This window comes from Mirounga angustirostris, unplaced genomic scaffold, assembly GCF_029215605.1.
Source record: "Mirounga angustirostris isolate CCGP_5_RB_7025 unplaced genomic scaffold, mMirAng1.0.hap1 SCAF_5, whole genome shotgun sequence".
In the NCBI taxonomy this organism is placed as follows: domain Eukaryota; kingdom Metazoa; phylum Chordata; class Mammalia; order Carnivora; family Phocidae; genus Mirounga; species Mirounga angustirostris.
This window is the reverse complement of record NW_026991713.1, coordinates 84,459,246-84,482,745: the sequence shown is the minus strand read 5'-3', so window position 1 is coordinate 84,482,745 and position 23,500 is coordinate 84,459,246. Positions and strand designations below refer to the sequence as shown.

Here is a 23,500-nt window from a genome sequence, read left to right as displayed (position 1 = left end):
ATAATGGAGACCTTTAGATGAGGAAAAGTGAGTTTATGGTTTCCTAGGTTAATAACATTATTAAAATTGCATTATCCCTGTCTCACCCTCCATGGCATATATATTAATACCTAAAGTACCTAAAGTTATTTATCATGTATTTTCTCCCAACTTTTTTTTTTTTAATAAGTTGGCTATTCAGTTTCCATCAGAAGATATTCTCCTGGTAACAGCTTCTCCTGTTATTAAAGCGGTTACAAATTTCAAGCAGGTAAGAACTTTTGTATAACTTTCTTAGTATTAATGTTTTTAAATTTCAGTAACTTGCCTAGTAGTGTAATTATAGTTTTTAAATGTTTAAAATGACAAATGTTCTTTTGATAGTCATTTTAAAATCAAAGCTCAAAGTTTAGAATTATTTTGAATACTGAAAGCACCCAAATGATGTTTAATTTTTAGACCTTTATTTTCTTCCCATCTTTTCCTCCCACTCAGAATTACTTTTCAGAAAATTTTAAAGTTCTTTTAAGGAAAAATGTATACAAATATAAATATGAATACAAATATATTTGGATATCATTTTATATATATATATGTGTATATACACAGCTGTATGTATACAGTTGTATACAGTTGTGCGTGAATAAATGTGTGTTTGCAAATCAGAAAAGTGCTTCTTGGCCAAGTTTACACTTGCAGATAATTAATGTTTCAGATGTGTAATAAGCATCTCAGAACACTTTGTAGTTCCATGAATTTACATGACACACATCATAACATTACATTAGGAGTCTGAAATCATTTGGATCATAGTATCATAGAAGAGTGATCTCTAAACATTTTTAAAGTGGTACCTCACATCAAAAAAGTTTTGATTTATGTCCTAATATGTGTATATTTACATATTATAAATTATGCCTATACTGTAGTGCTATAATTATGTTATAATGCCTATGCAAAATAATTAAGTAAATCTTTTGTTCCCATACTTCGGTGAAGAATACTACCATAGTCTTTAATACAAGTTTTCCCTTACATCCTGATAATAAAATAAAACTTTCTCATGTTGTAAGCTGCTAAGACCAAGGGTAATTTAGTGTAATATGTTGCTTGTTTATAACCTACTTAGAGATACGTAAGATATCTTACTACCTAGGTACAGCCGAAGGACTTATGGGATTGAGAGAACCAGATAATAAATTATGGCTATTAATCTCGTAAAAGAAAAAATATATATATTCAGTTATAGGCTAAGAGCACATACATAATACAAAGATGTATAGCTGGGTCTTATAAGTGTTTTTCCAGAAGACTGAATTTGGTGTAACTATTCCACAGTTGTAAGACTTGAGTTCAGTTTTGCTAATTTTGTAAATTTTGTACAATAGAAGAAAAAAAATCTTGGGTTCTAGGCCTAATTTATTTACCTAGCTGCATAGCCTTGGCAAATCTCTGTATCTCAGTTGCTTCACTTGTAATATTAAGATAATACCTTCCTTGCTTAGGAAGTACTAAGGTTGTATATGTTGGGAGTTTAAGACATACTAATATATGTGAAAGTACATTAGAGTAACAAATACTATGCAAATGTCAGTTCTTAAAATTCAGAAGTAGGAAATTGCATCCTTTTTATCATTTATTGAGCATTTATATTATATATCAACCAGTATGCTAGGTACCCAGTTACAGAGATTGAAAGTATAGAACATACACAAAAAATTACTATTGGTTATCTCTGGAGTCAGGGGACAGCAGTAATGGTGGGGTAGTGTGAGATTCAGAGAACGGTAAAGAGGCACATTTTATTTTATATTAGGTATTGTTTGTTTAATGTTAAAGGACATGTTTTTGTGGCTTCTGTAATTTCTAAAGAGAAAAAAGATTACTAATAATAACTCACATTACTTCTGGAGTATTTACTATGCACCAGACACTCTTCTAAATGTTTTAAATGTATTAATTTAATCCTTAAGTAACTCTGTGAAGTAGATTCATATATTATCCCCACTTACAGATGAGGTAAATGAGTCACAGTGAGGTTGGGTAAATTTCTGAGATGTGTATAGATAGGTTTTGAATACAGGCCCTTTGGCTCTATAGCCCTCATGGTTAATGAGTAGCACTTTCTCAGAATAATTCCTTTCTATTGGGGCAACAAATCTACAAGACATAGTTATCATACAATATGGTAATTATACTGATAGTGACAAAAAAATCAAAACTGAGGTCATATTGCAATATATGCATAATTATTTTTATAAATATATTATGAATGAGTGCCAAAGCCTGCCTTTGAGAATCCAGAAGGCTTTACATAGGAGGGTGCATTGAAACTGAGACTGAAAGAATAGTAGGTTTTCCCATGTTTGTAAGAGGTTTAGTAGAGGCAGGCATGTGCCAAAGTGCATGAAAGTATATTGCTATGTAATATGCTCTAACAGGTACCAATTCAGTGCTGCTGGAGTGTAAAGTGTGAGGTCGAACCAGTAGGCAGGGGCCAGACCATGATGGGCTTGTATGCTATGGTACGGAATTGTATTTTATCCAAATTTAGATGATGCCAAAGCTTTGGAGCATTTTCAGCAGGTGAGAACACTGAATTGGAGATAGAAATTTAGTATTCATCATCGTCTCGGTGTCAGCTGAGTCATACGCATGGGATGCAGTCTCCCAGGAAAAATACATACAGTGAAAGAGCCCAGCAGCAGTGTCCTGTGGAACACTGACATTTAAAGGAAGATCAGAGAGAACGGAAGACCTGAAAATGGCCAGCCTTATTAGTCTAGATTGAAGAGGAAAACTATGAAAAAGAAGTATCCCTGAAGCCATGGAAGGCAAACGTTTAATTAAGAGGAGTGGTCACAGGACGCCTGAGTGGCTCAGTCGGTTAAGCATCTGCCTTCAGCTCGGGTCATGATCCCAGGGTCCTGGGATCGAGTCCCGCATTGGGCTCCCTGCTTCTCCCTCTGCCTGCAGCTCCCCCTGCTTGTGCACGATCTCTCTCTTTCTCCTCTGACAAATAAATAAAATAAAATCTTTATTTAAAAAAAAAAAAAAAGAGGAGTGGTCAAAGACGTCCGATCCAAGGGAATAGTCAGACAAGACAAGGACTCAAAAGTGCCCATATCTAGTAAATCATTGGTGACTTTGAGACAGTTTACACTATCTTCAGAAATTAGTAGGGGGTAACTCTAAAATGACAGTAACCATAAACTTTTCTCTTTTGAAATTTAGCTGCAAAAGGAAAAAAGATGGGGTGGCAGCAAATAGAGGACATGAGGACTAGCATTAAGTTGAGTTTTAGTCTTTTAAGGTGGAAAACACTTTAGCATGTTTACCTGTTGAGATTAAGAAGCCAGTAGGAATGAAGATAAAGAAAAATAAGGAATACATAATAAAAGTCCTGAGAAGGTGAGAGATGATGGGATATAGAGCACAGATTACTGGATTCACCTTGAAAATAGAAATGGGTCAAGGAAGGCAGACTATAGCTGAGAAATGTATAGATGGTGGGAAAGAAGTAGTAAGAGTTCTTAGTAGTCTCTTTAAGCCTAGAGGTAAGGTGATTTGCTGGGAATGCAGAGGGTGGAATGTGTTTGTGAAACATTAGAATGATGAACTTTTGAAAAAATTACTGAGGGATGGAAGATGTTACTTGATGTTACTCTTCTCACTAAATTGACACTTGAGCCCCGATGGTATAAGAGCAATGGTGGCTAAACTGGGCTGGTGGTCATTGTATTCTTCACTGCACGCACTCAGTTAAATAAATTAGAGCCAGTAAAAAATGTTTTATTAAGTCCTGACTCATAAGCGTACGTGTTTTTAATACTCTGTATGATGAAATGGGTTGTAGGCATAAAGCACCTGTTCTACATACAGGAGTAGTGTTGTCTCAAGGAAAAGCAGTTGTGCTGTTGCTGAGTTGCAAGAGGAGCTAATTGCTCTTTTACGGACACCAGCTTTACTTGAAAGAACAACTGACACACTGTAGTAATTCATATTTGGAAAATGAGTGAAGTGAGCCTGTCACTTCAAGGAACACAGGTGATAGTACTTGTTGGCAACAGGACAAAATTAGAGCTTTCTAGCCAGAATTAGAACTTTGGGAAACTCATTTCCTCACTGTGAGCCTCGTGGTACTTAAAGACGTTTCTGATGAGATTGTTGGTGATAATAATGTGATCTTTTGGTATTGTAGTGATATAAAATGTGTTAACATTGGGCAGATCTCCGTAACTTAGGGAACCACTGTTAGCCAGATGACGAATGTGATGTTACAAGATCCATTCAAAGTGCAGGATAGACCAGTGGATTTCACAGGAACAGAGGATGAAAAATTCTTTGATATGGTTTCAAATTCTCCATTGCAACTAACCTTTAAGAAATCACGCTTGTTGAGTTTTAGTGTAACGTCAAAGAAGAATATACATTCTCTGAAAAGGCTGCATATACGTCAACCAGATTAACATATTGTAATAGTTTGAATGGAGAAGCACATCTTCTATTAAGACCAGACCATTAAAGATATTTGCAAAAATGTGAAACAGTGCCATTCTTCTCACTTAATTTCTTTTGTTTTGGAAAAAAAAAGTTATTTTTTATTAAAAGGATATATCTGTTTAACATGTTTTGGATTTATTATACTTCTTTTTTTTTTAAGATTTTATTTATTTATTTGACACAGAGAGAGTGAGCACAAGCAGGGAGAGTGGCAGGCAGAGGGAGAGGGAGAAGCAGACTCCCCACTGAGCAGGGAGTCTGACGTGGGGCTCGATCCCAGGACCTGAGATCATGACCTGAGCTGAAGGCAGACACTTAACCGACTGAGCCACCCAGGCGCCCCGGATTTATTATACTTCTAATTAAATTAAATATTTTACATTTTTCTCAGTTTTCATATCTAATGTAGCAGATATCACTGGGTTTAACTCACATGGACAAAAGTTCTTCGGGGTCCTCAGTCATCTGTAAGTGTATAAAGGGGTCTTGAGACTAAACAGTTTGAGAACCACTAGGGCCATATAGTAGGATTTCCCAGTAGTATTTAGGGGGCACCTGAGGTCAAATGCCAGTCTGCAAGGTGTGGTCCTTCCACAGCAGACTGGGTATAGGACTGGAAAAAGCAGGCAGTTCAGTCTGTGGTGGGGGGTTTTCAGGGTAATTAATGGTTAAAGAAAAGAAGGCAAGAAAGTAAAAGTTTGGGCAAAACATGAAATGATCTACAGTGGAGTCATGGCTGCACAGGAAGAGAAGTGAGTCCAAGAGGATGCTCTGGGGTTTAGACAACAGGAAAGAATCTAAAGGCTAGATCACAATAAAGTTGGCTAGTAAGTGGACAGAGAAAACTGTAAGGATAAGGGAATCAACAAGCTGTGGTAAAAGAATGCAGAAGTGAGTAGAGTCAGCCCTCATTTTCCAGGCTAGGAGACTAAGGCGCAGTGACCTGGCTGACTTGCCCGAGAGGTAGGACTAATATTTGAGTTCAAGTCTTAAAATGTGGAGTTAGCCCTCTTTACACTGTATATAGTGCAATTGGCCGACTTTGTTTTATGAATATGAAGTAGTGTATAAAAACAAATGAAAGTATTTTTATTATTTAAAATTTTTGAAATATTTTTTAAACATATATTTTTACCTTTCTGATCTAATACAGGTTTCTAAAGTATTGGAGGAGTTTGATGTTGAAGAGCAACCGAAAACCATGTTAGAAAATCGCTTTCCCAACATTAAGATTATAGAATCCGGGGTAAAACAACTAAAGAGTAAAGAACACGTAAGAGGATTTCTTTCTTTCTTTCTTTCTTTTTTTTTTTTTAAGATTTTATTTGAGAGAGAGCGAGCGAGAAAGAGCATGAGTGGGGAGGGGAGGAGTGGGGAGAGGGAGAAGCAAGCTCCCCGAGGAGCAGGGAGCCCGATGTGGGACTCAATCCCAGGACTCCAGGATCATGACCTGAGCTGAAGGCAGATGCTTAACCGACTGAGCCACCTGGGCGCCCGAGGATTTCTTTCTTAATGTCAGCCCACTGTTCAATCTCGATGAGCTTTTGCCTGCTTTCTTTTGACCCCGTCTGTACCGCCACCACCACTAAGGTCCTTAGCATATAAAGTTTAGTGATTTATATTATTACTGGGAAAATTTATACTTGTTGTGAGTTTATTATGATTCTATAATTAGTTTGCGTTTTACGTTTTACATTTTACATGAGCATTAACACTTACAATGTCTGCTGTGTTCTGGGCACCACGGTAAGTGCTGGGAGACAACAGGAATATTACAGTGAACCTGCCCTGGGAGCGCCCAGTGTCAGAGCGAATATACACATGCACACGTATAACTATAGGGACGTGAAAAGCACAGTCACTGAACTCTTATCTAAGCTCTGATATTAGAGATTTATGTGGACTTCACAGAGGAAGTAATATTTGAATGGGGTTTAAGTCTTAAAGAATTAAGAGTTCTTAATTAGGGGCATGTAGGAAAAGGTGGTGGCTTATTCAAAGGCCCATAGAAAAGGAAAGGGGCACATGGAAGAGTGACACTGTCAGAGGGACTGCAGTGGGGACAAGGAAAGAAGATTGGCAGACGAGGCCAAAGAAATAAGAGTGTGAAGAGCTGTTTACGTCATACCAAGAAATTTATTTTGTAATCAGTGGAGAAATGAAGAGATTTTAGGTGGAGGCAGGGTGATACCATGGATACTCTTTTAGGAAGGTAGATCTGACAGCAGTGTTGAGGATGAAGTGGGGTGGAGTGAGGGGCTGGTGGCCAGCAACCAAATCAGAAGGTGGTTGCAATCATCCAGAATGGTAGAAGGCCTGAACTAAGACAGGGACAGGGTAGTGGAAAGAACGGCCCAGATATGAGTGAGATTTCTACTGTAAACGCAGCAGGACCCAGTAACCCACTGGACATGGGACTGAATAAGGCGGGCTCAGAAAAGGGTGTTGTCAGATGATCAGCAATATCCTCAGATGAGCTTCAGGCAAGATGGGAAGTGGAGTTTGCCGTTGTTTGCCTAGAGCAGCTCTCATTTGTGAGTTCTCCCTTAGGGAGAAAACACACTTATAATACATTCAGAACACAAATAATTTGACAGGAAAAAATAAGTACTGAATTTTATGAGAAAAAAATCTGAATCCTAAAACCAGGATAAATTTCTAGTATTTAATATAACATCCATGTCAGTTAATTTGCAAATAGAAGTGTGCTCAAATGTGTACTAATTGTGAGGGAATTTATATTCGGGCATTTGAATAAATCAGTGCCGCCCATTGCCATGTTGAAGTGTCCTAAATGAGATCATGTCTGCATTATCTGTCCTTTATATTCTTTAATGAATTAGAGATTATGTGTTTTATCTTCATGTCTACTTCCAAAAATTTAACAGTAGCCAATGAAAAGAGTTCTTGTGTGTGTTTTTACAGTAGCTAAATGCAAATTATTTTTAGATTTGGTCAGGGTCTATAACTACTGTTTGCCAGATAAAATTCTAACCATATTATCTTCAGGAAGACTTGTGTAGAATTCCTGTATGCATTATACTGTGTGGAATTATTGGCTTTATGTTTTTGTTAAGCCGCTGAAGAGTTACAACGGGTAACAAATGTCTCAGTGGGTATCAAGTGCTACAGTTATGATTTGCCATGTTTTATAAATCAAACACATGGCACAATGTTAAGCTCTAAACCACTCTGACAAAGTCTGGCATCTCTCAGTCATATGTACTTATAGATATGTACCTTCTAAAGGCTACTACTTAGATGTAGGTTTTCATTCAATATTAAGGAACAAAAACAGTGGATCTCAAATATGTAGTTTTAGACTCAATGATGTCATTAAAAATTAATTTAAATCACTTTAAAGCCAGTACATGCTAGGATTTAAGGTTAACACATTTTTCATGTGAAAATACATGAAATATATATGAAAATATCCCCAAAGAGCATGCTTGCTGGTGAAGTGATTGTTATTTATACTTAAGTATATAAATACTGTGTTTTTAGTACTTCTAATGTTTTTAGATGATGTACCCTCTCCTACCACACTGTACCCCCCCTGTACCCATACCACCTATTAAGGTCTGATACCATTAGAATTACTAGATCTTCCTACAGTAACTTCCACTGAGATCAGAAATATTCATTAAGGCCTGCCCCAGGTATAATACCAGAATGCTCAATTTTAAAATTTCTGAATGTTTAGTTTTTAACTTGAGGTCAGCATACCTCCCTGAATATCATGCGATTCCTTAAGTTTTATGCAAAATCTGGTGTGACTGTACCTTCTTTTCCCAGGGGAGAAAGACTAGTTTTCACAGATTCCCAGAATGGTTCATGGCCCTAAAATGATGGTGAATGACTGGACTGAATGCATTCTCATGTTTACTTTGATTTGCAGTTGCTGTAACAAAAGTATTGAGTGCCACCAAGAGGCAACCTTAATGTATTTTTTTGATTTCCTCTTACTGAATTTTTAATTTTTTAAAAATATTTACTCCCCATTGAGCAGGGAGCCCGATGCGGGGCTCAATCCAGGGACCCAGGGATCATGACCTGAGCCAAAGGCAGACACTTAACTGACTGAGCCACCGAGGCGCCCCAAATTTTTGATTTAAAATGAAATTGTACCCATAGATGAATATGTTTCTCCTCTCCCCTTCCTTGCTCTGTGTTTTTACAGTGCATTTTAACAGGAGATGGCAGTCAGTATGTGTATAAGAAACTCTGTTTGTGTGCTGGAGCTAAACCAAAGTTGATATGTGAAGAAAATCCTTACGTATTAGGAATCCGTGATACAGACAGTGCTCAGGTAACATTTTGAGGTTGGTTCGTGGGAAAGGAATGTGAATATTTCTTAGACTTTTCTATATTTGAATCAAAGTATTCCACTTACAATGTTAATTCCTAAATTATAGAAGAGGTTTGTTTTATGATCCATAAACCAGAAAGTAGTTATAATGTTATTGGCAGTTTCAGTTTGGCTTTGGTTGATAATTTTTGTTTTTTTAGTTCTTGCTGGTGTTCTGTGTTCTTTCCATTGTGCATTGTATCCCAGATACAACAACTAAGCTGAAGGTTATAACTTATACACACATTCATTACTGTACTTTGATTGGGAATATGTGATTTGCAGTCTTAAATAGTGAATGATCTTTTTCCAAAAAAGTAAAGCATATCCCAAACTTACTGAACGTACCCCTTAGCAAAGAAATTAATATTCAGAAGATCTTTGTAGTACAGAATCATGACAATCCCAGAACTGAAAAAATCATTTGGTTTATTGTTGTACTCAGGAGCTCTAATAAACTATCCCAATAAGGTGAAACTCTGTGGAACCTTCTACAACTTTTTCTGGTAATGGATTTCTGGGCTTCGGGGTTCAGTGACCCTTTTTGCCAAGAAGCCCTTCCTGGTCTCTGATCATAATATTCTGTCTTACCTCAAGCTCACTGTTGTAGTTCTGTCCCATAGGGTGATAATTTTACATTTATTGATATTTTATATTCTTGAAAATTGATGTTTTCTTTCAGCCTGTTCTTAATAGGAATTTAGAGAAAACTAGAAAACTTAATTATAAATTATAACTTAATTATAATTGTAAACATTTCAGGTTCCTATTATCAAAGACTGAGTTCGTAAGTATGTTCCAGCTAGGCCCTCTACATACATGACCTAACTGCTTATGATAATCCTGTGTGACAGTATTACTCCCATTTTACAAATAGGAAACTCTGATGGAGAAATTAAGTTTTTACCTATACCAAAGTAGTTATTAAGTCTATCAGAAGTACAATGTATTTTTATTTATTTATTTTTTTAAAGATTTTATTTACTTATTTGACAGAGAGAGACATAGAAAGAGAACACAATCAGAGGGGGAGTGGGAGAGGGAGAAGCAGGCTTCCCGCTGAGCAGGGAGCCCAATGTGGGGCTCGATCCCAGGACCCCGGGATCATGACCTGAGCCAAAGGCAGATGCTTAACGACTGAGCCACCCAGGCGCCCCCAGAAATACAATTTAAACTCATGCCACTTATCTCCATGTCCAGTGTTTTTAACAGATCTTTCTTAAATTATTTACTGTCCTCAGTGAAGGACAAACTAAAATTAACTTTTTTTTTTTTGTAGCATTTTAAACAAGTCAATTTCAGTAGTAAGCTCATTGTGAGCTTTTTTAGGGGGCAGAGGAGGAAGGTGGTAGAGGCATCAATTAGTTGTCTTGTAATGATAAGAACGTAACATTTTTTTCTGATGTTAGACATTATTGTGCCTGCTCCTAACAGCTTTATTTACATTATCTTAATGCTTGCAGAGGCCTAATGAGATAGAGTCACTTCTTGTTTCCATTTATAGTTGAAGAACCAGAGGCACAGAGGGGTTAAGCAACTTGCCTAAGTTAATAACTGCAGGCAGTTACTAAACTCCTAGAACCAAGGACTCTTAACCACCAAGCTGTTGTGCTGCTCATTCATGCAAGTTTTGAGTGTTGGGTGACTCCAGGGAAAGTGTCAACTGAAGGACTAGACGAAAAGGAATAACTCTGTATATAGGATACAGACCATTGTCCTGTTAGTAAATTGATTTGATCAAGGAGTTAGGAATGTGTTAAACTAGAGGTCGTGCCGCTTGCTGGAATTCTGAACTACTCTAAATGTACTGACCTAAAAGGCAAGGAAAATCAGCAGAGGCATTGCTATGAAGACAGCTTGGGTGAAACAGAGAGCATTTGTAATATTGGGAGGGTGCATCCTGGCAGAATGGGAAAGAGATTTATTTTGTTCCTTTGTAAATCAGATAAAATTTCTACATTTTAAGAATATTATCACTGAAGCTTCTTGCTTCAAGTTTTGCCCACTATTTACAGAACACTCTCCTTTTCTTTTTAATACAGGAATTTCAGAAACAGCTTACTAAAGCTCAAAGAATAATGATCATAGGGAATGGCGGCATTGCACTTGAACTGGTGTAAGTATATATTTTAAATCCTATTTAAACACTGCTCTGTGATTCCTGTGATTATTGGCAGACTAGAAACATCTTGGTATTCTGAAATTCAAAGATAAATGTAATTGGTTTTCATATATTTTCAAGGAAAATGTCCACTTTATATTTTTGGCTTTCATGGAATTCATAGTTGTAGAAATGTCATTGCCAAACATGAGTTTAGGGAATGTTTTCTGTCTCAAGGGGTCACACACAGGTGACTGGAGAGGTGTGACCCATAGAGGTGTTTGGTAAGCATGGACTATCTTGAAAAACAATTTAAATGTGCACAGTTTTAGAGATTTCTAATCACAGCCCCCACCACTTTTTATTGTTTATACCCATCCTGCTTCACTCATTTATATAGGTACCTGTCTGTCCCATGACTCCCTATTTCAAGATCTGTGGTACTCTCAGCTCTTGGTTTTTTGGAAGTTGGAAAACGGTGAACACATAAATTAATATAAAATACTATCTTAAGATGATATTTCAAGTTCAGAGAACATTGAGGAATCAATTTCCTGCTATGGTCTACAGAGCATAGATTGTCTTTGTGATTTTATCTTCCAACGGATGGCTGACATGGAATAGTCTGGACATTTTCAGGCCAGAAAGTTGAGCCCAACTACAAAGAGGACAAATTTGTATCAAAATGATGAATTTGCCAAAGCCCTGTCCATTCTAACTCTTGGACTAGGTTTTTGCTCCTTTTTCGGACAGGGTGGTAGATCCCAGTGGAAGCTTATAAGAGTTCCTAAATTGCCTGAGTACTAGGGGCCGGCAGTCATTCTTATAATTATGAAGTTTGTGGCACTATGGAGAACTGCAGAGAAAAACAAACAAAAACTGGACAAGTCAAAACCAAACGGGCAAGAGAAAGGAGGACGCACATGACAAATTTTCTCCAGTAGCGATCACCGAAAGTATAACTTAATACTATTATTCTTTACATTGGAAAATTTTCCTACATTCAGAAATCTTCATAGTCTTAGAACATTTAATCCTATTCCTCATTTTCTTTAGGTTGGAGATACACTATATAATTCAATAAAACTCCTAAAGAAAGGCCGCATATAATGCTGTTATCTCAGCTTAGGTCCACTGATGATCAGGTGTTTGTCATCTCAGGAGAAATGACACACACAAACCCTTTCTGCTCTTCAATAGCCCTCATGTTCCCCCAAGGCAAATGCTCATTTTCTTCAGTGTATTTTTCTTCTTTACTTAGTGTAGGTTAATCCTTTCCTTTTTAAAAGGACTTTTTTTTTAAAAAAAAAATAATTTCACAAAACCGTATTTCACTGTTTGTTTTTTTAAGAGTGGTTTTAAAAATGAAAGTAGTTCCGCTATGTGTGAGGATACCTGTGTGGTGATGCATCTTGCTGAGGGCATAGTTCATAGGCTGAGGGGAGTACAGGGTGTCCTGTGAGGTAGGGCATGTACAGGAGTTCTCATGGTTACTTATTACTGTGGCCTACTAGTCAAGCGTCAGTATTTTAAGCTATACTGATATGCATTATACTGTTACATTACTTAAAAATTTTTAAAAAATGGTAGAGGAATTTCTAATTTATAACAGCAAAAGAAAGTATTTCATAATAATGATGTGCCTATATGTAAATTAAGATATGAAATTTATTACTGAATGTATATTCTACCTTCTGCTGGTCAGCAATCCTATATGACCTGAGCAGGATAAAATAGAATATTCTCCAAAGAATGTGAAATTTAGTAACTATAAATATTTGTTTCTGCCATAGGGGAGCAGGAAAAATAAAGGCTCATTAGATGGGGCAGGGGGATCCTTGACCATATTGTCAGAAAGCATGAACATCAGGTGACCTGAAGTCAGATGTACACTAAACCTTCTTTTTTGTATCATCTACTTATTGATTAGTTTGAAAAGTCCACATGTTATGTTATAGCATCTGTGACATAAAGATGGTGATACTTTGACCATAAGTCAGCATTAACAGTTCTTAGTACACGATACTCTTAGTATCACTACAGGTTCAAAGAAAATCCTAGTATAGTTAGGATGACCGTATATCCTGTTTGTCTAGGATTGTCCCAGTTCATCAGTTGTACCAAAATAAGTATTAATAGCAGAAAAATCTAATGGACTTCAGGGACTTGGTGAAATGAATACTAAGCAAACCACATTCTCGGTGACCAAACCTAGAGATAAAACTGTGCAGGAGCTCCGGCCTCCTCATGAGTGGTGTTGGCCTGTATATACCACGACCATTTCTTTTTCCTTGATTTTTCTGTGAACCGGATCTTTCTTTGGCTGAATGGCTTGGAAATTTCTGAGGCAAAGGGGAGAGGACTGCAGAGTAGTGGTTCCTTTATAACAGAATTAAAGTTTTAGTTGATAACTCTGATTCTCTCCTTTTTCTATCTCCTTCCATAATGTTGTGCTTTGAGTACACAAAATACTTGTTACCAAAGAACTGAGGTATTTTCAGTATTATAACTGTATACCATCCATCCATCCATTATTGATTACACTATACCCACGTCAAAAAAGCACTGCTCATTTATGGAACCCTGGGGAACATTCATACAATAACTATGTTGGGGAAATTGAACACTTAAGAGGTGATGCTCACTGTAATGAAATTTTACCTGATACTCAGTTACATATGTTTGTCATTTTTATGTTCTTTCAATAAACTGGTTGAATTTCTTTTATTACTTATTCTACTTTAACTGTTGATCCTGATGGAGTATTACATTGCTCCTTATAATCATTCTTGCTCAGTTTGTTGTAAAATAATTGTTATTTGCAAATACAGAGATTTCTATTCAGACTTTCAGAATTGCTCTGAGTAACTTTAATATTCCTTTTAGGTATGAAATTGAAGGTTGTGAAATCATTTGGGCCATTAAAGATAAAGCTATTGGGAATACTTTCTTCGATGCAGGAGCAGCAGAATTCTTGACTTCAAAGCTCATTGCTGAAAAACCAGAGGACAGAATTGCACATAAAAGAACTAGGTATACAACTGAAGGTAAATACAGCATCTTTTTCATGAATTCACAGATGAAACTGTTTAACTTTTTAGCCATATAGAATAAGGCTATAAGAACATTGAGCAAAATATAGTTGAGAGATAGAAATATAGATAATATTTATTTCTATATCTTATGACTTAGATTTTCCAGGATTTTTTTAAATGACAAATATGTATAATTAATACTGGAAATTTAAAGTGAATTAAATGAACCAGCCCATCTGCGTCTTTGCAAACAGATGATACAACTGGACAGGAGCTAAGATAATTTTACAAAAAATGCAATGAATTAAAAAAGAAATACAGGGGCGCCTGGGTGGCTCAGTCAGTAAGTATCTGCCTTTGGCTCAGGTCATGATCTCAGGGTCCTGGGATAGATAGAGCCTTGCATCAGGGCTCCCTGCTCAGCGGGGAGCCTGCTTCTCCTTCTCCCTTTCCCCCTCCCCTCAGCTTGTGTGTGTGTGTGTGTGTGTGTGTGCATGCGCACGCGCACGCTCTCTCTCTCTCTCTAGCAAATAAATAAAATCTTTAGAAAAAATACAACAAACCTAGTTTTTTAAGAGCTTTTTTTTTAACTTTTGGCTTACATAGTTCGAAAAGAATTCTGTTAAGTCTTGAGGGTGCTAAAAATTGACAAAATGTTTAAAAACAGAATGGCTAATTTTTTTATTGAATTGTAACAGACTATAGTATATTAGTTTCAGGTATACAACAGTAGTGATTCAGTATTTTTATACATTATGACTTGGTCCACTCAGTAGGTTTAGTTACCCTGTCACTGTGCAAACTTGTTACAGTACCATTGACTTTATTTCCTGTGCTGTATTTTACAGCCCATGACTTATTTATAACTGGAAGTTTGTACTTCTTACTACTTTACTCTTCACCTATTTTGCCTGCGCACCAGTGCCTCCCCTGTGGCAACCACCAGTTCTCTATATCTGAGCCTGTTTCTGCTTTGTTTATTTTGTTGTTTTAAAATATATTTTATAAAATATAATAATAAAAATAATAAAAACCAGAGGCTAGAATTGCACATAAAAGAACTAGGTATACAACTGAATAATAAAAATATTTTTCCTAGTTTAACTTGCATGTGTTTATTTAAAACAATTTTACTGTAGTTAACATACAGTGTTATATTAGTTTCAGGTGTACAATAAAATGATTCAACAATTCTATACATTTCTCAGTGTTCCTCATGGTAAGTATACTCTTAATCCCCTATATTTCATCCATACCCCCATCCACCTCCCCTCTGGCAACCATTTAGAGTCCGGTTTTTGGTTTGTCTCTTTATTGTTTATTTTGTTTCTTAAATTCCACATATGAGTGAAATCATATGGCATTTGTCTTTGTCTTTGACTTATTTCACTTAGCGTTATACCCTCTAGGTTCATCCATGTTGTTGCACATAGCAAGCTCTCATCCTTTTTTATGGCTGAGTAATACTCCATCGCACATATACCCCACATCTTCTTTATCCATTTGTCAGTTGATGGACACTTGGGATTGCTTCCATATTTTGCTTGTTGTAAATAATGCTGTAGTTAACATAGGGCTACACATATCTTTTCAAATTAGTGTTTTTGTTTTCTTTGGATTTTTGAGGAAACTCCATACTGTTTTTTACAGTGGCTGTACCAATTTGCATTCCCACCAACAGTGCATGAGGGAACTTATTTCTCCACATTTTCACCAAGATTCGTTATTTCTTGTCTTTTTTTGATTCTAGCCATTCTACAAGTGTAAGGTGATACCTCATTGTGGTTTTGATTTGCACTTCTCTGATGATTAGTGATGTTGAGCATCTTTTCATGTCCCTGTTAGCCAGCTGTATGTCTCTGGAAACCTGTCTGTTCGGGTCCTCTGCCCATTTTTTATTTTGGTTGTATTTTCGTTACAAAGTTGTAGGAGTTTTTGGGGTTTTTTTAAAGATTTTATTTATTTATTTATTTATTTATTTATTTATTTATTTATTTATTTATTTTTTAAAGATTTTATTTATTTGCGAGAGAGAGAATGAGAGAGAGCATGAAGGGAGGAGGGTCAGAGGGAGAAGCAGACTCCCTGCTGAGCAGGGAGCCCGATGTGGGACTCGATCCCGGGACTCCAGGATCATGACCTGAGCTGAAGGCAGTCGCTTAACCAACTGAGCCACCCAGGCGCCCAGATTTTATTTATTTTTTGACAGAGACACAGTGAGAGAGGGAACACAAGCAAGGGGAGTGGGAGAGGGAGAAGCAGGCTTCCCACGGAGCAAGGAGCCCAATGCGGGGCTCGATCCCAGGACCCTGGGATCATGACCGGAGCCAAAGGCAGACACCCAACGACGACTGAGCCACCCAGGCGCCCCTGTAGGAGTTCTTTATGTATTTTGGATATCAACCTTTTATCAGATCTTACCCTTCATATTAACATACATTTGGGGATATATATATATATATATAACATCCCCAAAACACGCTGTGTTTATACTCAACACTTGGTTGAAGGATTATCCATTTTATAGCTCTATATCACAAAATAATTAAAATAATAAAGTAATACAGGTAACTTAGTTCAGTCATGCTGTATATATGTACGTATGAGAATCATAACATTGCCTAAAAGCTTGAGAACACAAGTACACATCTCTGCCTGGCAGTTTTTAGGTCATTTGAATTTTGAGTTGAGTTTATCTCTTCAGGAAGAAAACAAACCAAAACTGGTGCTGGTAATATGGGCAGTGCCTTGGGACCTGATTGGCATGAAGGCTTGAATCTTAAAGGTACAAAAGAGGTATGTGTTCATATACTAATTAAACCTAAGATGCAATTTTAAATTCTTAAACCATTCGTTAAAGACTGGTCACAAATAAGTCAAACTGCTAGGTCACTTTACTTAAAATCCAAAGTGCTAGGACAGACAGGACCAATGGCACTTGGCCCGATTCCTTACCACAGGTGAGTATTCATTCATCTAAAACTGATTCGTGCCCTTCTTTTTAGTTCCCCAGGCAGAGAGATTTCCAGGCTCGGACTACAGTGAATATAACTGTCCTATTTTAAATTAATCTTTTCTCAAAGGTCACTTCACATGCATTATAATATTTTGAAGATTATTAGATGAATTCTAAATAAAATACATATTTAACACCCTAATTGGATAAACAGATGACTTGTTTTTACTCATTTTATTTATTAGATATTTATTTTTAAATAGTTAAAAGGCTGTGATATTTAAATACTGTAAGAAGCATACATGGAGTCCTTATTATTGTGTATGATTTCTTTTCAGCCTTGGGTAGTTTGGAGAGGAGCTGGCTTCATGGCATATCTAATTTTTGTGATAGAAATTATACAAAATCACTTCTTCCTGCATCTTCAGATCCAAAGATTAATAGTATTTTTAACCTGAGAACTTCAGCAGTTTGGTTCACTAAACATTATCTCCTTTGTACTTGGCACTTTACTAAGGTTCTCGGATATCACAGTAAGTCGGCATGGACTTGCCCTCAAGAGGTTTTTATAGTCTCTAGCAGTGTAATTTTTTAACAACTATATTTGTGATTATCACTGAGGCTTATACTTAAAAGCATGCCCTGCCAGTGCAACTGGTTGTTTTCTTAGGTTCTGAATGGATTTCTGCTCACTCCCTTCACACACACAGATTGAGAGGCTTACTTTGGGGCACCCAGTGTGTTTCCATTTATATTAAAAGAATTATTTTTTCTGTATGTTTCTATAAGTGTATTGTAATTTTTTATAATCATTAGCAACCTAAGTCGTTTTTTGGGAATTGTATGGTGACCAGTATTTCTTTAGTTTTCTCATAAGATTCATATTGAAACTATGTGTGAAGTAAAGAAAATCTACCTTCAGGAAGAATTTACAATTTCTAAGAAAAAGTCCTTGCCTTTTCCCAGAGACCATTCTAATCAGTCAGTGACAACTGATAAAGGTAAGTAATAAAATAAGGAAAAAAATACAATAACCAGTAATTTAAAAGGAAAAAACCTTACTTAATCTTACTATATTAAAAAACTTTAATTTCCATATGAAATTTGAACATAAAAAGTAAAAATGAAACAATTACTTAATAACGTAAGTCATTTTGTTTTCATTACTTAGTCTTCAAGTTTCCTAATAGTTTGTATTCAGCTTTACATTTTACATGGGGCTCCTGGTGCTTTGACCACCAGAATTCTGTGCATCAATCAGAATATCTTGCAGATCAAAACAGTTATCAACTAAAAAAACTTTGATACTCTCAGAAGATGAAGTGACTTCCCCAAAATCAAACAAATTGAAAATCTATAAATTTGGGATTAAGAAACAGATCTAATCCCTATTTCACACTTCCTGTGAGAACTAGCATATAAGACATTCCACGGTCTTTGAATTCTTTGAATCTTTCCATGGGAAAAGGTAGTGTTAGAGTTGGAATATGAATAGTAAGGGAAAACACTGAAGAGTAGTCTATTTGGACTACATTCTCAGTGGAGTATAGTAGCTTAATAGTTTTAAAGAAATAATTTATAAAGTGATTGTCAGTTTAAAATCATTTTGTTGGAAGTTCTTTGTCTAAATTTGAAGGAAAAATGTTTAGAATGCCGTAATTTTGTAACTGTACTGAAAACAAGGAGATAGTGCTGATTGCATTATAATTGTTTAAGCAGATGTGCCTTATAAAATTAAGGGGTACATTTTTATTTTTTTTTTTAAAGATTTTATTTATTTATTTGAGACCGAGAGAATGAGAGAGACAGAGAGCACATGAGAGGGGGGAGGGTCAGAGGGAGAAGCAGGCTCCCTGCCAAGCAGGGAGCCCGATGCGGGACTCAATCCCGGGACTCCAGGATCATGACCTGAGCCGAAGGCAGTCGCTTAACCAACTGAGCCACCCAGGCGCCCTTAAGGGGTACATTTTAAAGTCCTCTCCTGCTTTTTTCTTTCACTGTTTGTTCTAGGCATTATATTCACATAATGCTAATGACAGCTGGTGATTACATTTGAGAGTGAAGGTGGTTTGTTTGTTTGTTTTAAAGAGGTATGGCCTGTATATGTGGAATTGACTAATGAAAAGATATACGGCTGTGATTTCATTGTCAGTGCTACAGGAGTTACACCAAATACAGAACCTTTCCTCTGTGGCAACAATGTAAGGTGAACTATTTTGTCCTGCTATGAATATTTTTAAAGTAGTATGAGATTTCTAATTCTCAAGCATAAATAACTATTCATTGTTTTAGTGTAAAACCCGTAACTTAAGGAAGTTGAAAACAATTTAGTTTACATTCATGTTTTATTTACAGTATTTCGTATTGCCTAAAGTCCTTAAGCAGTAAACGTCCCAGCGTAAGTGTCTTCATAAATAGGACATAATGCACAATTCATTTGTCTAAAGGTTGATGATTCTACTAGAGAAACTATCTTGTATTTTCTGCCTTTTTAGCATTTGAAGCTCAGAAAACTGAGGAATATTGTAATTACGAGTGGGGTAGTCCCACGGTTACTGAGTATTCTTAATGTTGAAAGTCGAAGAATTTTTTAGCTGGGCTGTCCTAGTAGGATTTTGATTCTCTGGAAATTCAGCTGAGTTGTCTAAACTTGGCAGCTGTTTTTTACTCTCTCACCGAAGATCAGCATACCGAGGTGTAAAAATTTGACTTGTTCTTTTACTTTAGAACAGAAAAGACGTCTTTCATTTTTCTTCCCACATACGCTTATCAGGAACCCTGTTTAGTTTGATCTAGGAGAAGACGGAGGCCTGAAGGTGGATGCTCACATGCACACGTCTCTTTCTGATGTCTATGCTGCGGGTGACATGTGCACCGCATCCTGGAGGCCCAGCCCGGTGTGGCAGCAGGTAAGCCGGCATCCCCCATCACACCTTGTATCAGATTCCATCTGACAGTAAAGGAGTGAGTCACTACCAGCAAATCCAAATTTCTGGTTTTCCCACTTTGCTACTTTAAGTAGGAGGCTATCCTAGACATTTAAAAAAAAAAAGAATGTTTCCCTTTTGGTAAGTTATTATATAGTGATGGAACACACTGGTATGTCTTGTAATTGAAAAAGAATTATGGGCTATGACTTTTTCATCTTCAAATACTTACCAGCACTGTCCAGTGGAACTCTGTGATGACAGAAACGTTCTCTACGTTTGCAGTGTCCAGTCAGGTAGTCACCAGCCTACATGTCTCTGTTGGCACTTAAGATGTGCTGAGTGAGACCGAGGAACTGAATTTCATTTACATTTAAGTTTAAATAGCTCCCTGTGTCTAGTGGCTACCAGACTGGACAGAGCAGCTTTAGATGAAGAAATAACATCCTGAGGTATAAACCGTATAGATGATGACCCCTTGCGATCCTGATGACCCAGTTCTGTCTCTGTGGGAATTATGACTGAAAAAATTCCCTCAAGCGACCATTCTTCCTCAGCCGCACAACTCCGTCCAACTGGATGTCTGTGTCCTCCTGCCCTCACGGTGCTGCCCGCCTCCTCACGGTGGAGCAGAAATCCTTGAGGAAGATATTCAGACCTCAGCCATAGGCGAGGTGGTCTTAGGAGGAGTAGAGACACAGGTAGATGTTACAGATAAAAGAACCAGGCAACACTTGGTGAGATTCTCCTTCAGATTAACTCTGGAGTGTGAAGTAGCGGAAGGGCCAGATGCATTCTAAGAGGCACCTTCAATACTTCATTTTTACAGAGATAATAGTCATAGGAAGAGTGCTTTTGGCCTGTTTCTAAAGTGCTAGCTTCTTTTCAGTTTTTTTCTGTAATCATTCTGTGGCATATATGTCTTCAACTCTCAGGAATTGGCATTTGTGGGATTTTTTTGAACACTTTAAACCCTCTAAGAGGATAAATTATATCCTTATTATGTCATACTCTGCTACAGGCAATATCCGAAAACAAAACAGAGGTCTCTTGTTCTGAGTGAATCTAATAGACCTCATGTCTTAATTTGTAGAAGCAATAAGTACACTAATTAGTTTTACATGATCCAAGACCCAAACTGGAGGGACTCAGAGGCTGGTAGACATTAATAATGGTCCAACAGTGTAACACTGCCGGCCGCCTCCATTAGCCGTTCTTGAGTGTTGTGCTCAGTTTGCTCTGCTCCCTTCCCACAGACCCCCTTTCACTTCATCAAACCGATCTTGTTTATACACAGGAGACGGAATTAAAAAGTCTATCCATTCTACTAGAAATGATTGGGGTAGTATTTTTGCACAAAAAAAGGACATTAGTTACAGGGGTGTAGGTTAGCTTATTTCTCTCAATAGCCATGGAATAGATGATGGTGTACATTTGTTTCAGGTGAAGAAGTTAAGGCTGTTAATAAAATAAATATGTAGAAGAGTCAATGTCTTGACTTTCACAGCCAGTGTTCTATCAGGGATTTCTAAAACTTTGTAGAAATAAACATACAGTAAAGGAGAAATTAATGTAAGGGAAGAATTTAAAATTCCCAGCATCAGTTGCTGAAATCTGATAAGATTTCCTGAGGCTGGACAACCAACTAATATATTGATTTAGCACCACAATGTAAGGATTAGGAAGAGGAATGAATTTTTCAGTGATAATTTGTCATCTCTACTTCTGATGATGAACTTACTCTGAAAAAAGAGACTGGTTAATTAGTAGTATTCTTACCTGGTATACCCTGAAATGTTGTATTTATATGTAATCGTTTATTGAAACATACAGATTTGGTATCATCCTTTAATTTTAAAGGCAGTAATATCAAATAGCAAAATCAAGTTTGGTTAGTGTGGATTGGTGGTAACTGCTTCTATGGCAAAGACAATCGAACTAGTCCTCTAGCTTGCTAGATCTAGCCAATCTCAAGGACTGTCAACAGTGAACCCCTTTAAGAAATTTTGTAAGGTATTGTTAAAGTAGAACAATGAAAACTTTTATGTCATAACATTTTTTTCTTTCAGATGAGGCTGTGGACGCAGGCTAGACAGATGGGATGGTATGCAGCAAAGTGCATGGCTGCAGCTAGTTTAGGAGAATCTACTGACATGGACTTCAGCTTTGAACTTTTTGCTCATGTAACAAAATTTTTTAACTATAAGGTAAGATAGATAAGCAAATTAGTGCCTTTTTCTGCTTGTTAGTCTTATAAATAAAACCATGTAAATAATTATTATTTTACAAAATTTCTTGGAAATCAGTACCTGGTATTATTGCTGGTCTTAATTCCTAATCATTACCTACCTTCCTGTGCTATACTGTTTCATAGTTAAGGCGGGAAAGTCTCTTCTAGGCTTATTTCCTGTTTGAGTACATTTTGAGATGCATTCTTGCTTTGTGGGGGGAACCAATAGCTGTCATACTCAGGGATGAACCCAGTGCTTTGCCTCGCATATTCTTCATGACTCTAAGCTGATGCAGTCCAGATCCTAGATATTTTTAATGTTCAGAGATTGTGGTGGTGTCATCTGTACAACAAATGCAGTGCCACTCATTTTTGTGAGTAGATTTCTAGAGTAACAACATAGTATAACTGCATATAGTGTTTCCTTTTTGGTACTCACTAGAATCATGTTTTTATCCCCACCTATAGGTTGTATTGCTGGGAAAATACAACGCACAGGGCTTAGGCTCAGATCATGAATTAATGCTGAGATGTACCAAAGGACAAGAGTACGTCAAAGTTGTCATGCAGAATGGGCGAATGATGGGAGCTGTCTTAATTGGTGAAACTGACTTAGAAGAAACATTTGAAAACTTAATTTTAAATCAGACCGATCTTTCATCATATGGAGAAGATCTGCTAGATCCAAATATTGATTTAGAAGATTATTTTGACTAAAAAAAGGCATTTCAAGAACTACAGAAAGTTCCAAATAACACAAAGTCACAATAAGGTAAATGCACTGATTAAATGAAGAATACAGAAGTGATAATGATTTCAGTGGGAAAATATATGTAAATTATTTGAACTTTACAACACAAAACTGACCACTTATGTAAATGTAAGGATTTAAGTTACTCATTTCTGATTTAGCTAAGTTGTTATCTACTTAGCCAACAACTTGGTCTGGCATGCCAGAGTCATTCTGATTGTGAAATCTCAGAGACGGTTATGGTTTCAGATTTATATTAATACCTTATTGTGTTTATGTTTGGATTCTACAGGTGTTATGAGCTGAAATAACTCCCTGTCTGTAATAAGCCTTTGTAAAATATTCCATATGATAACTTCGCTATCAAATGTTGGTTATATGAAAAGAAAATAAACATATCAAGGCATAAGAGTTTAAGATAATTTTTGATGTGAAATACTCAAGTTCAAATAACTGATAGTATGAAATGAGAATTAAGTCCAGTACTTCAGAGATAAGTTCCATATGTATAAAATATTAATAAAATTGTCTTAAACTGTTTTCTTGGAAAATAAACACCTATCTCATGCATCATCAATTTATTCTTAGATTGCTAAAGCATGTTTGCAGACTTCTGAAAGTTACCTGGATTTTTTTCTTCCCTCTTTTTATCAGCTCCTTCAAAATGAAT

At 36.6% G+C, this 23,500-nt stretch overlaps 2 protein-coding genes across 9 annotated transcripts in view; one reads left to right on the top strand and one right to left on the bottom strand.

Annotated features, from left to right (window-relative positions):
• The window catches only part of LOC123839847 (pyridine nucleotide-disulfide oxidoreductase domain-containing protein 1), a 27,968-nt gene extending 4,561 nt beyond the window's left edge, over positions 1-23,407 (top strand). Inside the window, exons 2-13 of one of the 5 annotated variants that reach the window (XR_010411594.1) lie at positions 170-250; positions 5,636-5,755; positions 8,663-8,791; positions 10,873-10,946; positions 13,818-13,978; positions 16,671-16,762; positions 17,788-17,923; positions 19,011-19,123; positions 19,709-19,831; positions 21,919-22,056; positions 22,548-22,851; positions 23,123-23,407. Coding sequence is in view for 4 of the 5 variants with exons in the window: in XM_064591513.1 (XP_064447583.1) it covers positions 170-250; positions 5,636-5,755; positions 8,663-8,791; positions 10,873-10,946; positions 13,818-13,978; positions 16,671-16,762; positions 17,788-17,923; positions 19,011-19,123; positions 19,709-19,831; positions 21,919-22,056; positions 22,548-22,796 (1,416 nt within the window). In the remaining variant the exon portion in view is untranslated. Of the gene's footprint in view, positions 1-169; positions 251-5,635; positions 5,756-8,662; positions 8,792-10,872; positions 10,947-13,817; positions 13,979-14,993; positions 15,045-16,669; positions 16,763-17,787; positions 17,924-19,010; positions 19,124-19,708; positions 19,832-21,918; positions 22,057-22,547 lie in introns of those variants that run through there. The other 4 variants (XM_064591513.1, XM_064591514.1, XM_064591515.1 and 1 more) reach the window with 4 other exon arrangements.
• The window catches only part of LOC135364455 (ATP-dependent DNA helicase Q1-like), a 47,196-nt gene continuing 43,525 nt past the window's right edge, over positions 19,830-23,500 (bottom strand). For 2 of the 4 annotated variants that reach the window (XR_010411597.1, XR_010411598.1), the window contains 2 exons: positions 23,455-23,500; positions 19,830-20,487 (listed from right to left, as the gene is read on the bottom strand). The gene's annotated coding sequence lies outside the window, so the exon portion shown is untranslated. Of the gene's footprint in view, positions 20,488-22,716 lie in introns of those variants that run through there. The other 2 variants (XR_010411595.1, XR_010411596.1) reach the window with 1 other exon arrangement.